The following is a 24,802-nucleotide window of genomic DNA, read 5'->3' as shown; positions in this document are numbered from 1 at the left end:
ACACCCCTTATTGTGGATTTGACGCAATCTTTGTGAACATACAAGTTTTAGGTGGTGTAAGTGCAACCGTAATATAGTTAGAACATTTGTATCTACAAAAGAATCATATAGATATAAAATAACAAAAGCAAGGCAAACAAAGACATGGATTTAATTTACATAAAAAAAACATGTTTCTGTTTAGATGTCTATTTCAAAAATACCCATCATTAAATTGAAAAAGTTTATAAAGTTTTGTAAGGTTTATAAGGTTTTTTCTCGATGGTAATTACTATTTCAATTGTTCATAAGATTTTGCAAGGTCTTTTATAAGTTTTTTACAAGAATGTTTAAGAGATTTTACAAGGTATTTATAAGGCAATTATAAAATTTTACATGTATAAAAAAGCAGTGTCTGTGCCTTAATAAGGTTTCATACATATTTGGATAAAACTCAAAAGTTTAAGAAATTTTGGATAAGGTCAAAAATCGTAATAGCTACTTCATTAATCGTCGATTTTACTCAACCGGCGAAAAGTTCGATTAGAGATCAACATAGAGGACAAGAGAAATGAGAATGAGTGACTCCGAGTCAAATCGTTCTCCATTTCCCCGAGATTCCTCCATGGGATTTCAATCACCGCCGATTTTCTCTGGGAATCTTCAGGAACCGAATAACCGGAAGTCTCAGTTCTTTCGTAATGGTTCGTGTCACCGTAAACCGGGTTAGAAATCGAAATAGCACTTCATGCATCGTCGATTTTACTCCACCGACAAAAGGTTCGATCAGAGATCGACATAGTGGACAAAAGGAATGAGAATGAACAGACATGTCGATGCAGTCAACGTGAAATGTATGCTTGGAATTGGGCAAAACCCGACCCGACCCGGTTCATTTTCCTAAACTTCTAAACCTAATTTGCGAAAGAGGTTTGCAATCTCGCTCTTCCTTGCGGCATGAGATATATAATTATTTTGATGTATGAGATGTATGCGTCATGAGACATGGAAAATGGTAATATTACATTACCATTGTGTCGATCTCTAGATGTAATAATTTTCTCTCAATTATTTTTCTTCTTTGGACCGAATTTCTCTATATTAGTTTTTTTCTAATTTCGTTTCAAAAAATGTGTAGCAAGTGGTTATATTTTGTATTATAAAATAATAACAATTAAAGTATATGTGGGGTGATTGTGTGGATTTGTTTTTTTTTCTCTTTGCAGTAGAAATGTTCGTGAACCCATCTACTTACGAATTTTCCACATATGGTTCTTGCTTTTTTTTTCTTTTTATATCAAACTATCTTTGTTTTTACATTTATGTTATGATGAATAATGTTCCTTATTAATCTTCTAATTTTAAATATCATAGATAAATATTGCATATACTTATAAATAAACATTTTAATGTTTAGTATACTCACAAATTATAAAAAATGAAAGTTTATATAACAAAGAAAATTAGAAACAAAAAACATAATAAGTATTACCATTGTAATATTTCTCGGAAACAAAAATGGTTTAAGGAATCTAGTTATCAAAACATGTGATTTGATAAATGAAATGGGTGTTATCAACATTTGTATAGGAATCATTAATTAGGGTTTCATGCATCATTTCTTTTATTTGTTAAAAAATCAATAAAATGTGGAAATCTTTAGGAATTATTTATGAAAAATAGAAGTGGATTGATTTAAGAATATTTTAAATTATTTTCTTAATTTACATTTGGAAGAAGATTATGAAAATAATCAATTAAAACCAAAAAACTTAGGGAATAGGATAATTAGATTAGGTAACATATTTGATTTATTTTGATTAAGAAATATTAAACATTGATTAAATGAGCGAAAATGTTTTTATTCTTTACATAGAATTCGTGTGAATTTGATTTGTTGGGGGTATAGATCTGAATTCTTTTAAAAACAACTAAATCGTCTAATATACAGCTTAAATCTTTAATAAAATAATAAAAATCTCACATCCTATAACACATGCCGGCTAAGACAACCACACATACTTGAAGAAACATTACCGGACAAATCATTGTCTTCTGTACACTTTAAGAGAACCATAAAATGTATGATAAGCATGTAGAATGATGCGCAAAAAAATGAAAGACCACAACCCGCATAACCATCAATTTCATTGAGAGATTGGCTTTTAGAGCTGGCTCCAAAAAAGATGGTGATGATGCTCTAAATGTTTGCTGCTGCAAACTTAGAGTTGGAGATGTGCATTGTCTCTCTCCAAACAAGGTAAAGGTAATGTGTGTTTATATATTTTAAATGAAACTTGTCTTTTTCAATATGTCAAATACTAAGTGAAACTTACTTGTCTTTTCTTCTTCTCAATTTGTCTTCTCTTGTGAAAATGGCGATGATCCTCTAAATGTTTGCTGCTGCAATCGCCTAATTTTGACTATGATAATATCACACGCTATTTTTATTTACTGCAACTAATCATACTATTAACGTTATGTTTATCGAAATGTCATGCTATTTTTGAAATGACACTAAGTTTTTTCCAACAAATGATAATATCAAATGTTATTTTTATTTACTTAAAATAGTTGTATGGTTTTATCAATGTCACATGTCATTTACATGATAAATTCATTTAATTTTTCCATGTTTCATGGTATTTGAAAAACCTTCATTGTCTTCTTCCCAAAACTTCATTGTCGGACCTCTCTGTTTCCTCCCTTCAAATCTAAGTCTTCATCTGTTTTCTTCCCGAAACTTCATTGGTGTTTCTTCCACCTTCTTCCCAAATTTTCCATCAGCACTGTTTTCTCTTCCGCCACTACACCTTCTCCATAACCACATTCCTACCAACCACTGTATCATTTCTACCGCTAGATCTATCTTTTTCACCCAAATTTTCCACCACTGCTTCTTCTGACACAACCACTATCTCATCCATAACCAAATTTTGATGTCAACCAAGACCTCGTATCCCCCGTATTGCTTCCATGGTCAAATCTGTTTTTTTCTCATTAAATCTCCACAACCACTTACAAACAAATATATTATCTTGTAAAAATTATAATTTCAAGAGGTTAATTGATCTTTTCTCCACCCAACCCCACCTCAAAAAGCTTTATTTACCAAATTCTGACGCATGGCTAGTTACTTAATTTTCTTGCACAATTGGAGTACTTTCTAATTAATCATAAATATAAGTTTTTAACTTTAAAAGTATATTTCTATTATTTAGTTTCTTTTTTAAAGATAATTTGTTTATGTTGCAAAATCTAAGAATGAAAGTTGGTTTTTGACTATGATAGTCGTAACCTATAGATAGAAGTGTGTGGATCATTGTGTGGTTTTTCCTACTTGATCATATTTGTATAGTTAACAAGTTGACATTTTATTTCGAAACATGTTTCTTATGTATTTAAGAAATGATTCTCTTATTCAATAGAGGTAAGAGAAAATTGTAGTATCTTCAATAATGTCTCACTCTCATAGTCATGCTTTTGATAAACTGCAGGGTCATATCGGAATGATGTGGAGCCTTGAGATGTCTTTAAAAGACAACTTGCTTTAGCCATCTATCTCATTGATAGATTGACTTTTAGAGCTGGATAAGAAAAAGATGGTGATGATCCTCTAACCGTTTGGTGCTGCAAACTCAGAGTTGAAGATGTGCATTGTCTCTCTCCAAACAAGCTAAAGGTAATGTGTGTTTATCCTAAGTGAAACTTATCTTTTTCAATCTGTCAAACATTAAGTGAAACTTACTTGTCTTTTCTTCTTCTCAATTTGTCTTCTTCGGTGAAGATGGTGATGATGCTTTAACCGTTTGCTGTTGTAAATTGCCTAATTTTGACTCTGATAATATCACATGCTGTTTTTATTTACTTCAACTAATCATACTATTAATGTTATGTTTTTCGAAATGTCATGCTATTTTTACAAATGACATGGTGTTTTTTTTCCAACAAATGATAATATCACATGTTATTTCTATTTACTTCACACAATTGTACGGTTCTAATCAATGTCACATGTCATTTACATGATAAATTCATTTAATTTTTCCATGTTTCATGTTATTTGAAAAAACTTCACCGTCTTCTTCCCGAATCTCTATTGTCGGACCTTGATGTAGGTCAAATTGCCTTAAAACCTCTCTCTCAAATAAGAGATCGTCGATAGTATTTAAGGGTTGAATTCCACAAAGTTCTTTTGTTCACACAATGAGTTACGTATTAAGATTAAGCTAAAAGAGTATAAGAAAATAAAACGAAAGGAAAGTAAGCAAATAGCATGTTGGTTGGTTGTAAATCAAGATAATAAAATGTCAGGTTTAGGGTATTCTCAGGAAACAAATGATTAGTAGATTTAGGAATAACTAGGTTGTTAACGAACCATTCTTAAACTCAAACTCTAATTACAGAATAACCGATGAAACTGACGATCTTTCTCCAGCTCATCGGTTTCAACGATTGGCTCCTTTCCCTTCAATAAACTCCATGTTTTCTATAATTGTCACAACCCCGTACAGAACCGGCTGTGTTACTACGTTCACTGTTTCGTCGTCGTTTATGCACTGGTGACATTTTCATCTACGGGAGCCGAGAGATTCCGCTGTAACATACTGGTAAGTGTTGTACCCCATATCGCTCTTGTTTCCGCGCTATTCCAATACTTATCGGATAATTTCTTTGAAGTACATTTATGGACATAATCGTTAGAGCTTTAACTCGTACCTTTTCGGGTTGACTGATTTTTGGTGTTTATCCAGGAACTATAATAACTTCTCTCAAGCTAAGCTTTTTAGTTTACTAGATCTGTTTTGTTCCACCAACTGCAATATTGTGCTAATTGTTGATAAGCTTGAAGTTAGCTTGAGAAATAAGCTAACCAAATCCTAAGAGATTTAGGATAAGATTGTATTTAGGAGATATCTAAATACAATATTTAGTAGTTATCTAATGTTATTAGGAGTTATCTAATGACTAGAAGCGTTCATATAAATAGAGATACCAAGTTGTGGTAATCCTATTGAGAAGTTTAGAGTTTGAGAGATTGAGAGCTTTGGTGAGAGCTTTAGGTTTTGAGTAAGTTTCTGAAAGATTAATAAAGAGTGAGTCTTTATATACATCATTCTCTTGTTCTATAATTTGATATTTGGTATCAAAGCAATATTGAATTCTCGAACAAAACTCTAAAACAATAACAAAGTCGTGTTTTGTTTCAGAGAATCAAACTATGGGAGATATAGTTCTGGTAACTACATGCAGCAAGTTAAAAGAAACGAGCTCAGTTTCCATCCAATGTCCTTTACTCAACGCTACAAACTATAACATATGGACTATGCGGATGAGGTTGTTGCTCAAGGTACACAAAGTTTGGGATACTGTTGAACCGGGATCAGAAGACGTGGACAAGAACGACATCGCAAAAGCCCTCATCTTCCAATCAGTACACGAGTCTTTAACTCTTCAAATTGGAGAACTTGAGACTGCGAAGGAAGTTTGGGAATCTATAAAGATGAAACACGTTGGAGTAGAAAGAGTTATGGAGGCAAGACTTCAGACTCTCATGGCAAAATTTGAGAAAGTTAAGATGAAAGAGACAGATACAATAGAAGACTTTGCAGGGAGACTTTCAGAGATAACCACCAAATCTGCAGCTTTAGGAGAGAAGATTGAGGCACCAAAGTTAGTCAAGAAGTTCTTAAACAGTCTACCAAGGAAACGCTTCATACACATCATCGCCTCACTTGAACAGATCCTTGACCTTAACAAGACAAGCTTTGAAGACATAGTGGGGAGGATGAAAGTCTATGAAGAAAGAATATGTGATGAAGAGGAAGATCAAGCTAATGAAGGGAAGCTCATGTATGCAAACCATGACTCACAATCTTATCAAGGCAATGGAAGAGGAAGAGGACAAAGAGGAAGAAGTCGTGGTCGCGGTCAGTTTGGATATCAAGGCTATAGACAAGAGCGGGATACATCTAAAGTTACTTGTTACCGATGCGACAAGCTTGAATAAAGCTGTTTAGAAGCTTATGAAGATGACAAACTATCTATGGGGAGAAGTTGTTCGTCATGCCACTTATCTCATAAACAGAGTGGTGACAAGGGTTCTAACAAATCAAACTCCGTATGAAGCATACAAAGGGAGAAAACCCAATGTAGAACACATACGTGTGTTTGGTTGTGTTGGATACGCAAGAATAGACTCTCCTTACTTGAAGAAGTTAGATGACAGATCTCATGCTCTTTTCCATTTGGGAACTGAACCAGACTCAAAGGCATATCGTCTCTTGGGTCCAACCACACGCAAAATAATCGTAAGTAGAGACGTTGTTTCTGATGAAACTAAAATTTTATGGTGGAATGATCTAGGAGATGAGTCGGGAGAAGAATCAGGAACCTTTTTTCTCGGTTTTGAAGCATTTGGAAATAACGGACTAAGAAGAGAAGATGAAGAATATGCCTCTGAGACAAGCGAGAACAGCATAGAGGAAGAAGGTACTACTCGTATCGGGGAAATCAGAGGAACAGAGGAAAACAGAGAAACTGAGACGATGATACAAGTAGAAGATCAGGCACTAGTCAACACATAACCTGTACTAAGAAGATCTCAGAGACAAGTCTCAAGGCCTAAGTACTTAAAGGATTATGTTCTACTTGCTGAAGAAGAAAGTGAACATCTGCTCTCTATAATAAACGAGGAACCTTGGGATTATGCTGAAGCAAAAGAAACACGAGAGTGGAGAGCGTGTGAGGACGAAATCACATCAATTGAGAAGAACAAGACATGGGATTTAGTGGAACTTCCTCAAGGAGCTAAGCCAATTGGGCTCAAATGGGTGTTTAAGCTAAAGAAGAACGCAGACAGGAGCATAAACAAGTATAAGGCAAGACTCGTGGCTAAAGGTTACGTACAACGACATGGCATAGACTTTGACGAAGTCTTTTCCCTTGTAGCACGAATCAAAACAGTCCGCTTCATCATTGCCCTTGCTGCTTCAAACGGATGGGAGGTGCATCATCTCGATGTCAAAACATCATTCTTACACGGTGAATTAAAAGAGACAGTATTTGTTTCACAGCCAGAAAGATTCACAGAGAAAGGGAGTGAAGGCAAAGTATACAAATTGAATAAAGCACTCTATGGATTAAGACAGGCGCCTAGAGCATGGAACAACAAATTTAACAAGATACTTAGGGAATTAAAGTTCATCAAGTGTTCTAAAGAACCATCGCTCTATCGTAAACAAGAGAAAGTTGATCTTCTTTTAGTAGCAGTGTATGTGGATGATTTGCTTGTTTCAGGTTATAGCTTAAAGCTCATTAATGATTTCAAGAAGGGAATGTCATCTAAGTTTGAGATGAGTGATCTCGGGTTACTCACATACTATCTTGGAATCGAAGTAATTCAGCATAATGGAGGAATTATGTTGAAACAATGGAGATATGCAGAAAAGATCCTAGACGAAACCAAGATGAGTGATTGCAACGCAGTTCACATTCTAATGGACTCCGGTTTGAAGCTGTCAAAGGCGGGAACAGAGAAAGGAAGTCATGACTCGGAGACAGAGAAGAACATTGAGCCAAAAGAGTATAGAAGAAGCATTGGATATCTTCGGTATCTGCCTCACACACGACCTGACCTCTCATACTGTGTTGGCGTGTTGAGTAGATACATGCAAGAACCTAAAGAAGGTCATGGAGTAGCTATGAAGCAGATTCTGAGATACTTGCGTGGCACTACCTCCTACGGACTACTTTCACGCGAGGAGACAATTCGGGGCTAATAGGTTTCAGTGATAACAGTCACAATGTAGACGAGGATGATGGGAGGAACACAACCGGACATATATTCTACCTTGATGGCTCTCCAATAACTTGGTGTACACAAAAGCAAGAAAATGTGGCTTTATCGTCTTGTGAGGCTGAGTTCATAGCAGCTACAGAAGGAGCTAAGCAGGCAATTTGGTTGCAGGAGTTACTTGGAGAGGTAACAGGAAAAGCATGCAAGAAGGTGAGGTGCTCATTGACAACAAATCGGCGATAGCACTTGCCAAGAATCCAGTATTTCACGGCCGGAGCAAACACATTCACAAGAGGTACCATTTCATTCGTGAGTGTGTTGAGAATGACCAAATAGAAGTGGAACACGTTCCCGGAGAAGAACAGAAGACGGATCTTCTAACAAAGGCACTTGGAAGAATCAAATTCAAAGAAATGAGAGAGCTAGTTGGAGTTCAAGATTTGTCGAAATGTGATTTCAAGCTTAAGAGAGTGAATGTTGATAAGCTTGAAGTTAGCTTGAGAAATAAACTAACCAAATCCTAAGAGATTTAGGATAAGATTGTATTTAGGAGATATCTAAATTTAGTAGTTATCTAATGTTATTAGGAGTTATCTAATGACTAGGAGCTTTCATATAAATAGAGATACCAAGTTGTGGTAATCCTATTGAGAAGTTTAGAGTTTGAGAGATTGAGAGTTTTGGTGAGAGCTTTAGGTTTTGAGTAAGTTTCTTAAAGATTAATAAAGAGTGAGTTTTTATATACACCATTCTCTTGTTCTATAATTCGATACTAAAAAATAGTCCAATGTCTATTAATAATATCTCGCAACCCAATACATAACTGTCATGTAAATATTTAGTTTTTTTTATATTTTTTCTTTTTCAATACCGACGTCAAGATTTTGTGCATATATCTTTAGAAGCATTAAATGCTGCTGCATCATTACGTATCTAACAATATCTGCTTTAATAGGGGTAAAAACGTCAGAAATTATTGTAAAGGAAGAAAGATGTTTAAATATAGAATTATCTAGCACACTTTTTTAATTTCTTTTTTTCTGAGTATATATATATTTAACTCACCAAAAGAAAAAAATTTAAATGTTTGGCAAGAAAGATAGTAAAAGAAAATGAAACAAAAATAATAATAAATTTAGAAAATTTGTTGGCTTGACAATAAAAAAAAAACTTTTTTCAATAAATAGAGGATGTTTATGAACTAAAACTTAAACAATAAAATGTTTTTGAAGAAAAATTGAATTAGGTTGGTATTCAATTTTAAATCATGACAGCAATGTATCCACACATGTTCAAAAAAAAATGAATCTAGGGAATTGTGTCAATTAACCATGTATGATTTCAATATCTAAAATCTAACAATGATGAAAGTAAAAAGAAAAAAACAAGTTTGCATAAAAAGAAGAAACAGAAATAGAAAGCCAACACAAAACAGTAATCTCTCAGACTACAACTTTACTCACTTCACCAGCTCTCTCTCACTTGATGACAATGGGCGACTCTGACCTCCGTAAACCTACCAATTTCGGCACCGGACATCTATCTCGCCGACGATCATGGTGTTGCTCTTTCGCCGTACCTCCAGCGAGTCCTGATACTCGTTCGATTTCATCTCGTAACCACATTCCAGCTAAATCTCAGCAGCAGAGACCTAAACTGGTTCCTTGCTCACCGCAAAGCTCTAAATCTGCTTTAAACATCGTAAATCGGATCGACCCGCGTCGGATCTTATCACCGGGTCGGGTTTCACCCATAGATTCGGATCCGACCGTCACTACAATGCAAGAGACCGAGACCACTCAGGAAGAAGAAGATGATGCGGTTGTTGTAGATTCGACACCAAATCTTCGTTCTGAGAGTTTTAGAGCTCCGAAGATTGAGGTTACGGGTTCGGGTTTGAGTGAGGGTTACGATGCTAGGTTGAGTTTGAAGGGAAGAAATGGTGGTGGGGTTCTGGTGTTGGAGCTTAGCTTGGAGGTTTTGGCTGCGAATTCTGATGTGTTCTCGGGTTTGATTGCGGAGGAGAAGAAGTGTTCTTCTTCTTCATCGTCTTTAGGATTGAAGAACACATGCAGGATTGAAGTATGTGATGTGGAGAATCTTGGTGTTTTTAGGGAAACTGTTGAGCTCATGTTTGAGGAAAGTAATGTTATTATCAAGAAGTTTATGACAATGGGAGTCTACAGAGCCATTGATGTACTTGAGGTTTGGAAATTTTCTTCCTTGTTATTGAATTGATATGGGTATTGATTGCCTTGATGTGTTTGTTGTTATTACCATATATGCTGATCTTAGCTAAGATTTTACCTTTTTGCTTATTAGGCTAAAACCCTTGAGGATTAGATGGATAGATATGGAAAGACCAACAATTTGACATAACTCATGTATTTGGAAATAGGAGCTTATTCTCTTGCTTTTGGCTAGTGGCTAGTGACTAGTCTGTGGTTTATGATTCTTACTTCACTCTGCCATTTCAGTGAACTATTATTGAGACACTTTTATGATCTTGTGGAGGCCTAAAGAAATGTTTGTGAATGCTGCTACAGCTATTCTTTTTTTCTACGATCGAAGATACTTTTTGCATGTGATTGTTGACATATCTGGTTTTTATTCATGTAGTATTTGTTGTCGTTAAGTATGAACATTGTTGTGTGTAACTTTTGATCTTTGTTCTGCTCTGCATGTTAGATTGATTCTCATTGTTTTCCATAATTAAGTCGTTGTGATTGGTGGAGGTAACAGATCTTTTTGACCATAAACAGGTAGCGGCTGGAATCAAATTTTCAAGAGCTGTCTTATCGTGTCTGAAATATCTTGAAGCTGTTCCTTGGACAGAGGATGAAGAGGAAAAACTGAGGAGACTTCTTGGAATTTATAGCTTTGATGATGATGCAGTTAGTGAAATTTTGGCAAGATTTAATTCAAACGAGACAGAAAACTTGCAAGACAGTTTATCGAAGAAACTGGTTTGGTCAATTACTTCCTGCAGTGATGTAAATCCTAGAAACGAGCTCAAATCTCTGGTGAAGGGTCTTCTTTGCAAAAGCTCAGTGTACGAGAAAGAACAGCCTGAGATCAACAAGGAAGACATATATAGAGCAGGCAAGTGTTGTGTGGATTCATTAGCTAAGTTGTTTGAAGAGGGCAGTAGTAGTAGTAGTAGCAAGAAAGAAAAGCCATTGATTGAAAGTATTTCGAGGGAGGTTGAGAACATAAACTGGCTGCTGGAGATCATGATAGATCGGGAAATAGCAGAAGAATTTGTGGAAATATGGGGGAAGCAAAGAAGGCTAGTGGAGATGCATGAGAGAGTGTCACCAATGGTGAGGTATGAAGTAAGCAGAGTAACAGGAGCGATATTTATTGCAATGGGGAAAAGGAGAGTGCAATGCGGAGGAGAAGCAAGGGCGGGGCTAGTAGAAGCGTGGTTCAAGCCAATGTTAGTAGATTTTGGGTGGCTACAGAGATGCAAGAAAGGACTAGACATGAGGGAAGTAGAAGAAGGGATGGGGCAAACGCTTTTAACGCTACCAGTAAAAGAGCAGTATCAAGTGTTCATGGAATGGTTCAGGTGGTTCTCAAAGCATGGGACTGAGTGCCCTAATCTCAGCAAGGCGTTTCAGATATGGTGGCGTAGGTCATTCCTTAGAGGTGTAGAATCATCTACTTGTAGGTAAACAAATTATTCCAAGTGTTCAAGAGGCTATTATGTATGTTAGGTTTTAGCTTTTGTGGAAATTTAGACTGTAATATAACTCTCTCTCCTTTTGTCTCCACCCGCATGATATGTTCGTTTCGGATGTTTTTTGGAGCTAAATTAGTCGTAAGGTTTGAAAAAGCAACAAGTACAAAACACAAAATGGTACTTTCTTTCTATCGGGCATTACTATATTTGTGAGTAATTGTTTATGATTATGGTAGCTACAGTGCCACAAAAATACCATTAAAACATTTCATATCGTTTGCTTCCATAATACTGTTTTGACAGTAATTGACGAGGAATGAGGAAACTGAGAATACCAAAACAAATGCAAGAAAATTCCTCTTGCTACATAACCTCAACTATTTATTATAGAAAACTTTCACTTAAATCTATCCGTATGTTTCTTACGATATACATATATGTTTTCACTTAAAAACAGAGGGATACAAACAAAAAGAAGCAAAGAATTGTGGGGAAAAGTTGTAAGAGTGCTAAAGAGTGACGATGAGGGAAAAGAAAAATCAGAGAAAGTTAGTCTGAGACTTATTTCTGCTTCTTACCACCGGCGAGAATACGTTGGATCTGGAGACCACGGCTAAAGGCTTGATTGAAGAGAAGCCTTGTCTGGAACTCAGAGACGAAAGGGAACCACGCGAGTACAGTAACTGGCATGAAGATAACAACTCCCATGATGTACTCATACCCTCTAGCCAAGGCCTTGACCGATCCCCACATTCCTACTGTCTTCATCAATGGCCTCGCCACTTGTGATATCTGAAGGAGAGCCCATCCCGTGGGTAAAAACGCCAACAGAGACTGCATTATGTCTCCCACGGTCAGCTTCAAGAAGTGGAATAGCATCCCCACGATCACCACTGATCCTATGAACAGAAACAGCTTCAAAAGCCTGAACATAAGCTGGAAATCAGCACTGAACTTCTTTCTCCCCATCGACACTATCTTGAGGACTATCATCACTGCCACGATCACCAGCCAAGACAGTCCATACACAATGATGCTGTGCTGTTTTCCCATTCGGCTCTCCTTGGTCAAGTTCAATTGGTACACAATACCATACTGGTAAATGAAGTACCGCAGTGAGAGAAATATCTCCCAGAACTTTCCGAAAAACCCAGAGTGAAGAAGATGCTCTTGTTCCTCTTCCCACCATGATTCCCAGCTTTTGTTTGCTGGTACTCCGATACCTCCTCTGCTGCTTATCCACTTGTTCCAATCATCCCAGTCATCAACTATCTTCTGCCACTCGAATCCCGAGGGATTGAAAAAGAATGGGGCGAACAACCAGGAACCCACCAGGAACCATGTTGAGCCCATGACAAGCGCATAACCCACCGAGTCCTCTGCTGCTTTCCCATAAATCCTGTAACATATCAGCAGCACCATCAGCTCCATTCCTTTCACAAAGTGGCTTCTCGAATACATTCTGTAGTTCTCTGCAAACTTCTCGTGCTTCACCACAAACCCACGCCCTGTTGCTCTGTACTTTGATCCCCCATGTAGGATGGTCCGACCATAGTAATGAACCTTTGTTCCAAGTGAGAAGGTGAAGAAGACAGGCGCTAACTGAAGCTGCATTATGATTAGATCAGACAACGCCGTTCTGAATCCTCTCTCTAGCCCAATCTCCATCACCATTGGTAGTGTCATCAGCAGACCCAATTGCACTACGGACTGTGACGCCATCGCTGCCTTAAGAGAACTATCTCCTTTCGCTGCTGCAAACTTTACTATCGCCTCTTCCACTCCACTCAATGACAAGTAAAGTCTTCCATACAAGAATGCATAAACTGTGAGGACAACAATCTGTAGTACACATAATTAGTCCGTTATGTTTTGTTTTAAGCAAATTATGTGTTAACGATAAACTTAGTTTGACATTGGAAGATCAGAAGTTACCATCGAGCTGATGTAGAAGCCTACAGTTGTGAAATAACAAGACATCATGCGGAAAAAGTCAAAACGATGCCCAAGTCGGTAGAGATCCCTACTCAATGTTTGCTCTCCGTTTCCACAAGCAACCTTGGCTTCAAAGAGTGATATCTGGTTCAAACCAACATCTCTTCCTTTCCCTACTTGGATGTACTCATGATGGGTGACATTACCACGCCTCAGAGTTGAGTTGAAACCTATATACAAACATGAATCAATCATAAGTAAATGATGAAGGAACCAACATCAAATTTTCCTTGAAGAAGTATGGTTCACAATCTAACCAGCAAAGATATCCTCGCTAAGATTTATGCCCCGTGAAGCTTTGCTGATGCCACCCCGAGTGATGTGGAAGATTCTATCGAAGACATCAGGGTGTCCATAGTGAAACCTTACCCTGAAATCACAAATCCAAGGTGCCTGTGTGAGTTAAATGATATCGAGAAGGAATTACATTTTTAACAGCTACTAAACTTTTAGTTAAAATGAGCATCAATGTGTGTAGATTGAAAGAAAGAAGAACATGACATACTTCAAAGGACTTGCCAGGACTCGCTGACCAATGGTCACAAAACTTGTTTCCTGATTTGACATAAACCAGGCTAAAGAAGAAACACTGCGAATAAGATGCCGAAGTGAAACACATATCAATCAGCTAGCAAAATGCAGGAAGTTCTTTACACGACAAGAAAATAATAACCATATTTCCCAAATACCTGCCAGTAAAAATATGCTCTCTGAAACCAAGAATAGTGGGTGCACGTACTCCATGGTCTTCATTGAACTCTTCCAGCAGATTCCTCATTTTAAGTGCTTCTTCCAAGTAATGGTCCTATAAATTAAATATTATTGGTAAGTAAAACTCTTCCAACAAATAAAAGTCCACTATGTTTATGTTGTGGAAGCTTTCGGTTGGGGGAAAGTATTTTACCTGATTCATGTCAATAGCCTGGAGAGCTTCTCCTCTAGTAAAAATGAGAGCATGATTCTGATTTTCGGGTTTTCCTTCTCCAATTTTTGCTGGTCCAGGTAGTTTTATCCGATATATTTCCTTTCAAAAGTAAGAGATACAACGTTTGAAATCTGGGGGTTCTCGAATTGGACATAGTATCTAGCCAATCTGTTAAGATTTCAAAAAAGTTAAAATACCTGATCAAGATTATCAACAGCCTTGATAAGCACCGAGTAGAAAACTTTCTGCACTTTTCCGCCTTCTCGTTCCTCAACCTCATCAATGTATGCTACACGGAGAGAGGGATTGCTGCAGCATTGAATATGAAAGTGAGACTCACCAGGGAACCAACAAATGCTGGAATCAACAAATATGGGGGAGGGACTTACTTAACCATCAGGTTCAAGATGTCAGTAGCTCTCCGGTCTCCACTTCGCTTCTGATTTCCATAATTCTGACAGGTAGCAACATAAGTAAATTTGAGATCTGCCACTGCCTCTAACTGAGTGTACAAGGATCTCTGACTTTTCTTGTCCTCCTCAGTTGGCTCTGAAATGGCTTTGTACCCTGCTAATATTTCTGTAAACACAAGAAATGTTATAAGTATGTATTCCAGAATGTTAAAAATATGTTCGATATGGAACTATGAATACTTCACACAAATGATCAACATTGCGTCTGTATTTTGGTAGTAGAATGCAAGAATGACATAATACAGCGAGCTGAAAACGCTTGAACGTTTCAATCTGTGCAGCTGATTTTAGTTCAACACAAGTCAACTAATCAAGCCTCACCTGTTTCATTAGCCATGTCAAGAAAAGCCTGAAGCTTTAATGCCCGCCTGTAATACATCATTCCTCTAACTGCAGGATACAAATAGGTGTAAGCAAAAAAAGACCATATAACAAAATATAAATAGGCGTGGATGGTATAAGTTACCTGTTCTAAACAAAGTCTGTCCCCTCAAAGAAACCCAATGGCGAAGCTGCAATATATTTTCTTCACTCTCCAAAACAGAAGTTTCATCTTTACAATCAAGCCGCTCCAAGAAGTTAGTCCACTCATCTGAAATTGGGGGGCCGTATAAATTACCGAAAGCATTTAGGAGTAACTAAGTTCAACAACAAGAGCTCGTCAATTATACATGCCTGGAAAGATCTTCTGCAAATAGTATACAACTGATACACCATCTTCATTCTCCATTTCCAGGTCGTTCTTAGAGTAGACGGTTTCCTCACTATAGTACGGAGTCAGAACACTGTAAATGCGAAAACAAAACTCAAAGGTTAAATAAGGAAGAGCTGCTATCTGCAGTAGGCATTCATAACAGTTCCAGAGTATCAGCTACATGGATTTTCTATTGTATATTCATTCCAGCCCAAATTAAAACAAAATGTGAAAAAAACTGGAAAAGTTGGATCCCTCAATTGTAGAAAAATTTAAATTGGAGAATATTGATAGCACATGGTATCCTTCAAAGGAGCATAAATTCTGTTCAAAAATAGTGATAACCAGAGCACATACCTGAAGGACAGCATATTTCTGACACGAGGAGCTCGTGGCATATCCATAAACAGTGAATTTGTGAAGAAGGCAATCCTTCTTTGTGCTTCAAGGTTTGTTGGAACATCCATTGCAGATTCTTTTACCGTCAAAAGTAAATGAAGGCGACTTATCTACAACAATGAATTAGATCATTATATACAGAGTATCTCTAAGAATTAGCCTTATAATTTGTTTTGAGATTTTACCTGTTCATGCCATTGAGCTGTTGCCACTGGAGGAAACAGTATAGCAGGCTTTGCGTCAGTACCAGCAAAGAGTTGCCTTCCGGATTCCTTGTTAGTATGCCCAAGTTCTACCAATTCACTGAAGAAAGGTGCCACCCATGTCAAATCTTGTTTGTGTGGTTACTATATACATCTACATAAAAAGAACTTTCGAGTTCTCTATAGCTCACTAACCGGTTTTCATTTTGCATCATATCTCGAGTCACTACTTCTAACATATCTTGCAACAATAGCACCACTGTGTCTCTTTTCGCTGGGTCCGCATTTTTCTGCAGCATCATAAGTATACATAACTATTTAGTTCCCTAGATAACATTTCACAAGTATTATCCCTTCCAGCACAACATTAATAATAAACAGACCTAAATTAGGGGATTGCACTGTCTCTGGCATAAAAAATAACCAGCCTTAAATCAATACCAATGATTAAACAAGGATGTTGTTCACTTACCAAAATTCCAACAAGCTCGACAAATTTACTACAAAGAGCAGGTAAAGGCGCCATTCTGAAATTCGAAAGGAAGGAATTCTTTGATATGTTGCTCTCCACCTCTTTGATGATAATACCAATAATCCTGTGACATTATATCTTTTCTTAGTATCAATTAAATGAATGAAAATTCAATAGAGGGACTGAAATTGCAGGTTGGAGCACATATATATGTGAAAGGTTAAGAAAACTATTTTATTATCAAAACAGAGGAATGTTGACGCACTTAAAAATGCCACCTTAGGAGGAGAAATGTTACTACAATACGTCAGAAAATCAAGTAGAGACATGGTAGAGAACATCTATTATCAAAACTAATAAGACAGCCAGTAGCTTCAACAGAAGAGAAAAGTTGGAGTGCTGGTTTCCTTATAGATTCTTAATGATTTATAAAGTGCTTCATAAATCATAATCAAGAACTTTTCTGATGAATGAGGAAATACCTTTTCTCATTCTCCCCAATTACCAAGGTGTGCAAGACATGTTTGAAAGATTCGTAGCATTCAATGACAGCACATTTCATATATTCGTCTGCGCATATGCGCTTCCAGAGGTCAGAATCTCTTGTTCGAAACTGAGCTGCCATATCCAATGCTATCGGTATCTGTAACAAGATGAGAAGTTTAGCAATAAGAAGAAAACGGTATTTTTGATGACAAAGGGAGACCACCAACCTTGCTTGCAAGCAAAAATGGTGGCCACTGAATTAGTTTCAAACTAGGGTCTGAAGTATAAGGAACAAGCAACAGATCCATCTCCCTGAAAAAATAGTTGGTTTTAAGGCACGGAAAATAAGGTATTCATGAAGAAAGGTAGTATAATACCTAAGTTGTTACCTGTCACTGATTAGATCTTCCTCTCGGAAGCTGGAAATGATTTCATTCCAGAGTTGGGAGAATTTTGCCGCTTCAGTTCTTCTTGCTGCAGTGACCTGCATACAGATATAATTTAGTAGATGTATGACAACATTCTTTCCACAATCACTTTGTTGATAAAACGAGCATCAATCTTGTGTAACCTCTGCAAATCTTTTTGACAAGGAAAACCCTCTTCTCCTTGTTTTATCAGAAGGAACCAGGTACGTATTAAATGCACCAGGTAATGATTGGAACCTTGACCTTAGCATTCCAAGCGTTCGTATCTGGAAGGAGAACAGAAATGAGTCTTTGTTAATATATTTTCATGCAGGAAGATGCATCAAGTTACACAGTTGCGTCTGTGATATATAATGAATTTTCACTAGGAGATATACATTTGAAAACTAGATATAAACTATTTCGACGGAATATACTACTTCATGAACCATTTGGATTACACTAAATACAATCACGTTAAGGAGTTAGAAAAATGTATACTAATTAAAAATAACGAGAAGATATAATGCACGAATGTTAATCGAATGAGTAGAAACACAGGATGCGATATAAGCAAATGTAAAAGAATCATCTCAAACGCTCTTGATATCCTCAGAAAATGTGGAAACCTTTATTTTGATGTAGTAACAAAACAAGGGTAAAAGAAGTGAGCAAAAAGGTTCCAGAAAAACTACCTCTCCCAAACGATCAAAGGCCCCAATGACACCACCACATATAGTGGAGAAAATAGCATACCAAATTTGAGTGTCCATAAAGTAAACCTGAAGCAAATTTAAGGAATATGAGACATCCATGGACTTTCTATCTAATTCATTTAGATGCGTGGTTAAGAAAAATATACCAGAATTACTGGTAACCAGAGTGACACCACAGCTCCATAGTTGTGCTCAGCTGCATGGCAGGTGGAAACATTTAGCTTACCCAAAATTCTAAAAGAAATTCCGAAAACTATAGTTCCAAGCGAGGAGTATAAGTAGCAAGATTACCATTGGGGAAAAACTCATGCCATTTGTATTTTACATGGCGAATGCTCATAATTGCGTTAGTTGGCTTCACCAAAAGTTTCACCTAGAAGAAGACATAAAGAGCGGTATTGAAGGTGAGTACGATTATGTAGTTCGAACATCAGCTCACGTAATCGTTATGCTGTGTCAAACCTGTAGAAAGTAGCTGAATGCAAATTTGCAGCAGAAAAGCAACAGCCAGAAAATCGTATACCTGGAAATTTCAGAAAACATATTAGCCCAAATATTGTATACCTATTGATAGAAATTTCATTATGTACAATAAAGTCTTCAGAAGAACTTCTTTGGCTCCATAAACTCACTTTATGAGTGCAATTTGACTTTCATGCATCCCTCTTCCAACATAAATTCTTGGCTGAGAAGGAAAAACGGGACACATCAGTAAATGGGTATTCAAACAACATATAAGATACCCCTGAGCATAATTCATATTCAAAAACTTAACTAAACATTGATATAGCCAGAGTAAAAGTCAAAATTTCCTCTCGACTTGCATATACATATAACTAACCAGCAACACAAGAAAATGGATCCTGAGTTGCAGATAAATTCAACTATCAGAACCTTAACATGCCTAAGGGGTTTTCTGACTAAATAGAATGGTATTTTCATGCAGGACCAGAAGAGAGGGAAAAATAAAAACAAGCCTTCATACCTGTGACCACCACAGAAGCAATCTAAATATATGCCAGTCTGAATTCTCGATCCAGCGTCGAAGCATTGGAAAAATGAACATGATAGCTGCCAGTACATTTGGAAGCAAGTACAGTGCAACAGCCATGATATAAAGAGGAGGAACGCCTTTAACTTGTGGAAGAAATGATAGCCATTGTTTCAGCTTCCCAGGAGCAAAAGAGACAGACTGGGCATAGCAAAGGGGTAACACAACACACCAAGCGAGACTGACAACGATCTTGAGAATATTTCTCAAAACATCAGTAAATTTCCACCTGTGGAAACCTGGGAAGTTTAAGATAACGTCCAGGACACCTAGCATAGAAGCAAGAAACAAGGTAACATTTATTTCCAGGAAACATAACCAAATGATGAGCACCAAGAAACTCCATATAATTTTTTTTTTCACAGCATTGAAGTCACGTACTCTGAAGGAAGCGCAGAAAAGCTGCTGTGATGAAGATACTTGAGAGAGCATATAAAACATCTTTGCGTAAGATTTCTCTCAGCTCTACTCGTTCAAATGCTAGAATGATCATTGCCTGTATTGAAAAGTCGAAATGTCATTTTGACTGGCTCATGTTATTAGGAAACATGCTATAGATTGGCCAGATTGCTTGCTTACCTGCAGGGCTAATAGATAGAATGTCCAGAGTCGGTCAAAACTATGATATATGTGCCAAAATGTCCGAGTTTCGGTGAAATTTGATTTGCCTGTGCGTCCTGCTTTTCTAAACGATCCTTTCTTTCCCTGGAAATTAATTTAAAATCGAAAAAATACTGATTAGATCAATGGGGGAAGAGAAACAGCAAATGAAAACTACAAGAGACTACCTGTGTCGTATCACGGGTTGATTTGAAAAGATCCCCATCATCACGCATTGGCCAGCCAAGAGAGAAGCAATCAGGAGTCCTATATAACAGTAATGCGCAAATGATATAATAAACTCAGGTGTCCTCACCAAGTAAAGGTGCAATCTACAGACTTAAGTTCAAAATACCAGAAATATTCGTTCAGATCATCATAGTTGGACCAATCTGAGTGAGCAGCCTTGCCATTTGCATTCTTGTTTGCTTCCTAGTTCATAAAAAAGGTTAGCTATGATGTATACAAGATCATGATTCTTAAAATGCCATCGACCTATCAGTCAAACTTGTACCGTTTGAACTACACGGTAGATTGGTGTAATGACCTTCCTTAAAAATGCCTCATCATCTCCACCGTAAGAAGGCTTAATATTTTCTCCGGTAACGATGCTGACATTTCCAGCCAAGAGACCATGGAGTTCATAAGCCATCTGTGCATAATCAAGAGATCAAATTTGATATACTTTTACTGACCCATGACATCAGCCTCAAAAAGGTAAACATGTCTGAATGTGTTACTGACATTGTGGAAAATATAGCACAAGCATTCTGGCATGAAGCGAATATTTGCAGCTTCTCCCCAGATGAGAAGATACAAGCCCATATATAGTATCTTCCGCTGTTGTATATCTTGAGCAGCTTGAGGAAGCCTTTGCAAAAAAATAGAGTGAATTTTGAGTACAGTATGAATATCATTCAACAACATTTTCCATCCAAGCGACTTAGAAAATAAAATTTTGTCAGCTACCTTAAACTGTGTTTACGTCCTAAAAATTTGCACCAATTCTTGTAGTTCTTAAAGAGCTTTGACATGACAGTATCAACGGCTCTGTCATCGAGCTGCATATATAGAATAAATAGATCAAGAATCTGTTGCTAAAGGAAACGTTTTTAATAGATGAAGATATATAATGGAATATTGAGATAATGCTTTGTTTTTCTATCAACATTGGACAATTCTGTTTAAGGGTCTTGGAAAAGAAACCCCTTGATATAAATGAATAAACATTGGAAAATTCTATTATGTTGTTCACAGGGTCGATGAACGTTAATCAGACAATAGCCAAAGCTCTGAATTACCACTCTACTCATCCCTAGTGTTGGTGGGTGTCAAAACACATCCCAAAATGCTATATAGGTGAACGGGTAGAACTATCAAAAGGTACCTTGTTCAGAGGTTCTGGCTTGGGAGTCAATCTTATGTGATTATCAGCAAATAAACAAACCAGATGTTCCCTCTGGTTTCTGACATTGTCTCTCTGTGAAAATCAAAGAAATGAAACGTAAGAAATATGTCTCACTGGTTTAACATCAATACATCAGATCTTCGTGTTACTCTTTCCCGATCACCAACTTGCCTGGAATCCGAACATAGCTCTTAACCAGTCAAGAAGATCCAGATTTCCGGTTTTCTTTCGGTGCTGCTCAAACCCAGATGGCCAGTTCAATCCACGAGTGTTCCCCAAAGCAGCTACAGCGGCTTTGACCTAGTCATCAAACAGCGTAAGAGGTATAAGAAGGCAGATATCAGAATTGAGTAGCGATTAGTTTAAAGAATTGGAAGAATTATTCAAACAGTAAATACCTCCTCAAGCTGCATAACAGACTGCGAGGCCCCAGCAGAATCCAAAGGAAGAATGTTGTAGGGTGCATAAATTTCGTTCTTTTCTTGGACATCTCTAGCAGCTGCAATAATCTACTCAGAAACACATATGGGAACGTTTTAAACTCCCATCTCAATTAACTGAATAAGCAATATTTTATAGCTGTTCTGGTTGCTCTGAAAAAATAGTATTTGGACACAAACCTCAGGAGCTACTGCTTCAACTTTCTCGCTCTTGTTAACTGCCATGAGCACTTCAAAGAGCACTCCAGCCGTCTGGTATGCTTTACCAAGCTGAGCTCTGCAAGATGTTGGTTCAAAAAAAGTCCGTCAGAAGAAGAACACTGCATTATTTATCATCAAAGTCCCATGTAATCCGAATATGCCAACATGGCCAAAGTTTGGAAAATACATGAGTGTATATATACACAACAACCATCTTTACCTGTCTGCTTGATCTCCTTGATCAAGTGCCCTGACATAGTGCTCATAATATTGTTGATAGAAGCTCTCAACTTCCCGTCCATCAGTTTTTTTCACCCTAGAAGCAAGACTGGAAGCATTGTCCTGTGTTGATAAATTTGTTATTATCTCTACTCAGGTTAGAAAAATATGTCATTATCTGTATCATTTCAAATGGATATTCTCAAAGTGTAAAACAAATTCTACTGTGTAATCCCCATTTAAGAGGAATTTTGCAAACTAAAGCTTGTCAAGTAGCTGGACTGTATCATATGTTGGAGGTCTGAGATGATGACATATTAAACTGGAATTTGAACACATCCTTAATGAAAACTACCGATGGAGAAATCCACAAGTTAATACTTGCTATCTATGTGTAGTGTCTAGATGATAAAAGCCTGATATAAAGTCCCATATGACAATATTTACTGTGTTCAAGAAAACAGATAGAATAGTAAGAGATGATTACCCTTTCTAATCTTTGAAAGAGAAGTGTCTTAAACTGCCTCACACCTCGACCACCAGAGCTTGGATCCAACCTGTGAGCTTTCTCAAATGCATAAAACCGACCTATATACAAAACACAAGGAAAATTTCAAGTGAGTCACACAGCAAGTGAAGTATATCAGCTTAATTCTGCAAACAAAACAACAAGGAAACGCAAATACATACAGAGATAGGCAACACGAGGGCGCTCATGTTCAATCTCTGCAGCAACACGCAGAATAGGAGCAATGGTACCAAGGGAGGCCGGAACCACCTCATGATCAAAAACTTCAATAGACACTGTTGTGGCAGCACTACGAGATGGCCGTCTCATGAGCCCCTGAGGGCCTGAGTCATGAGATGTACTACTCTGTGCCATCTCTCCCTGTTACAAAACATTGAATCACAATGTTACCAATCTTCTCAATAAACAACAAAACACAAAACAAAATCGAAGGATTATATGCACCAAAAACAGCTAATTTTTGTCAAGCGATTAAGATGCTACTTTTGAATTTAGGTATATAACAGATTGATTAGAACAACACTAGGTTACAAGCTCTTGCGATTCCGCAACAAACAAACATGAACAATCAAAATGGAGCTCGAGCGAAGCAATCGAACAGAGATTTCACGGAAACTCAATCGAAATCGTACGGAACAACAAAAGGACCTCGAAATCAGTGCAGACGATAAACATGGACAAAAATCAAAATCAGGAGCTCGAGCGATGGAGAAGAAATCGAAAACGAAACGAAAACAAACATCGATTCATTGTTTCTCGTCACATTTTTCAAAACAAAATCTCACGGAAGCTGAATCGATTCAATATACAGTATCGAACGTAAAAATTCTACGAAAGGAAGAACTCACGTTAGATGCGAAGAGCTTTCAGATCCCCTTCCCTGAAGATTAGAAGAAAACGAAACCAAAAGTGAGTGTAATTTCGAGACGATTTACAAAAACGGAGAAGTAGCGACGAAGATTCACCTGAAGCAGAGACGAGGTGACTCAGTTAGGCGTCGGGCATGAACAGATACAGAGGAAAAAAAAATGGCGACGAGAGGAAGAAGAAGAAGAAGAAGAAGGGAGAGAGAGAGAGATCAAAAATGGAGGAGAAAATGTTGCTTTACGGTTTTAAGAGGGAAATGAGAGAATATTTTCAGTTAGAGAGAGATGCCACGTGGCGAAAGAAGAGAGGTTAATAAAATAGCGATTGTGTGACTGGGAGGTGTGTGTCTCTCACAAATGGAGGTCCGTGTCTTTCTCCTTTATTTTCTGTTATATTCCAAGTTTTTCTGTGACATATTTAATGTAACTATGAACGGATTAACGAATTATTGTTGTTTTTATTGTTTTGGTCCATTTCTCAATTTGGTTTCTTTTACCAATAGTACAATGTTAAATGAATTTGTTTGATTTATATGGTATCATAACATGCATGCATGGCCTAGTTTTTAGTATGTATGAATCTTTGTAGACATTGCTTTATATGGTATGATACCATTGGTATCATATCATTGCATACTCGATTTTGTATATGCATGGATTAGCAAGTAGACATTGTTTGAAGAATGAACAACAATTAAGGAAATTCTCAAAATGCGTGACATCCAATCTAGAAGAACTATGTGTATTAAAAGTTTCTGAAATTAAATTCTAAACTGACTCATCTTTGATTGTGTTTATTCTTTCTAACGAAAACCATTATCCATTCGAACATTTTTTTTAACATCTTATTCATTCATTGATTTGAAAATTTATACAAGTTTATATATGTGACGAACAGACGAACAAAAAAAAAACTTTGATTTAGATGCTTAACACGTAGAGTTATGCATAAATTCCTATGTTTAAATCCCATGTACCAGAATTATAGCCTACTATCATTGTTTAATCCCATGGAAAAGCACACTCTGTTTTAGATTCAAAAATCACATGTACCAGAATCATAGCCTACTATCATTGTTGATCTGTTATTGCTTGAATCAATTAGTAAAATTTCATGTTAAGCACATTTTTTTTTTTCTGAGAACTTCATTGAAAAAGTCCACCATTGGACTATAAAAAAAAAAAAAAAAAAAAACATAAGCTCTCTTAACATAATTTGAATAAAATTGTATTAAAAAAATAGAGAGAGCCCATAG

The 24,802-nt window shown here is 37.0% G+C and overlaps 2 protein-coding genes and 3 pseudogenes across 5 annotated transcripts; 3 read left to right on the top strand and 2 right to left on the bottom strand.

Annotated features, from left to right (window-relative positions):
- Positions 1–554: 554 nt before the first annotated feature.
- On the bottom strand, positions 555–877 carry AT2G13706 (annotated as a pseudogene). The gene has a single exon.
- Positions 878–3,391: 2,514 nt separating this feature from the next.
- On the top strand, positions 3,392–3,784 carry AT2G13705 (annotated as a pseudogene). Its single transcript has one exon.
- Positions 3,785–5,090: 1,306 nt separating this feature from the next.
- On the top strand, positions 5,091–8,301 carry AT2G13700 (annotated as a pseudogene; the record flags this gene model as incomplete). Its single annotated transcript has 1 exon — positions 5,091–8,301.
- An 839-nt stretch (positions 8,302–9,140) lies between these two features.
- On the top strand, positions 9,141–11,686 carry AT2G13690 (PRLI-interacting factor). The gene is made up of 2 exons (NM_126948.2): positions 9,141–9,982; positions 10,540–11,686. The coding sequence occupies exons 1-2, from the start codon at positions 9,263–9,265 to the stop codon at positions 11,452–11,454; spliced, it is 1,635 nt and encodes a 544-aa protein (NP_565358.1). The 5' UTR covers positions 9,141–9,262; the 3' UTR covers positions 11,455–11,686.
- Positions 11,687–11,715: 29 nt separating this feature from the next.
- On the bottom strand, positions 11,716–23,777 carry CALS5 (callose synthase 5). The gene is made up of 41 exons (NM_179622.4): positions 23,646–23,777; positions 23,529–23,560; positions 22,842–23,040; positions 22,639–22,739; positions 22,153–22,274; positions 21,912–22,008; positions 21,690–21,800; positions 21,463–21,591; positions 21,271–21,363; positions 20,853–20,944; positions 20,628–20,754; positions 20,398–20,535; positions 20,239–20,315; positions 20,072–20,150; positions 19,863–19,988; positions 19,665–19,779; positions 19,218–19,552; positions 18,865–18,917; positions 18,695–18,755; positions 18,524–18,605; positions 18,379–18,428; positions 18,212–18,298; positions 17,681–17,803; positions 17,499–17,593; positions 17,337–17,421; positions 17,106–17,266; positions 16,624–16,747; positions 16,347–16,441; positions 16,134–16,251; positions 15,907–16,058; positions 15,531–15,640; positions 15,322–15,447; positions 15,177–15,245; positions 14,772–14,961; positions 14,580–14,691; positions 14,362–14,481; positions 14,147–14,262; positions 13,963–14,046; positions 13,715–13,827; positions 13,398–13,627; positions 11,716–13,304 (listed from the first exon to the last, which is right to left on the bottom strand). The coding sequence occupies exons 3-41, from the start codon at positions 23,032–23,034 to the stop codon at positions 12,024–12,026; spliced, it is 5,772 nt and encodes a 1,923-aa protein (NP_849953.2). The 5' UTR covers positions 23,035–23,040; positions 23,529–23,560; positions 23,646–23,777; the 3' UTR covers positions 11,716–12,023.
- Positions 23,778–24,802: the final 1,025 nt, after the last annotated feature.

Source organism: Arabidopsis thaliana, chromosome 2, assembly GCF_000001735.4.
Source record: "Arabidopsis thaliana chromosome 2, partial sequence".
NCBI classification, from domain to species: Eukaryota; Viridiplantae; Streptophyta; class Magnoliopsida; order Brassicales; family Brassicaceae; genus Arabidopsis; species Arabidopsis thaliana.
Note: the sequence above shows the minus strand (reverse complement) of the source record. Positions and strands in the feature narration are given on the sequence as shown.

Coding starts and splice junctions, on each gene's coding strand:
- AT2G13690 (NM_126948.2), top strand. CDS start 9,263: ATGACAATGGGCGACTCTGACCTCCGTAAACCTACCAATTTCGGCACC. Junction 9,983..10,539: donor GAGCCATTGATGTACTTGAG/GTTTGGAAATTT, acceptor GACCATAAACAG/GTAGCGGCTGGAATCAAATT.
- CALS5 (NM_179622.4), bottom strand. CDS start 23,034: ATGGCACAGAGTAGTACATCTCATGACTCAGGCCCTCAGGGGCTCATG. Junction 16,442..16,623: donor TCGAGCTTGTTGGAATTTTG/GTAAGTGAACAA, acceptor ATGATGCTGCAG/AAAAATGCGGACCCAGCGAA. Junction 15,641..15,906: donor AGAAATATGCTGTCCTTCAG/GTATGTGCTCTG, acceptor TCGCATTTACAG/TGTTCTGACTCCGTACTATA.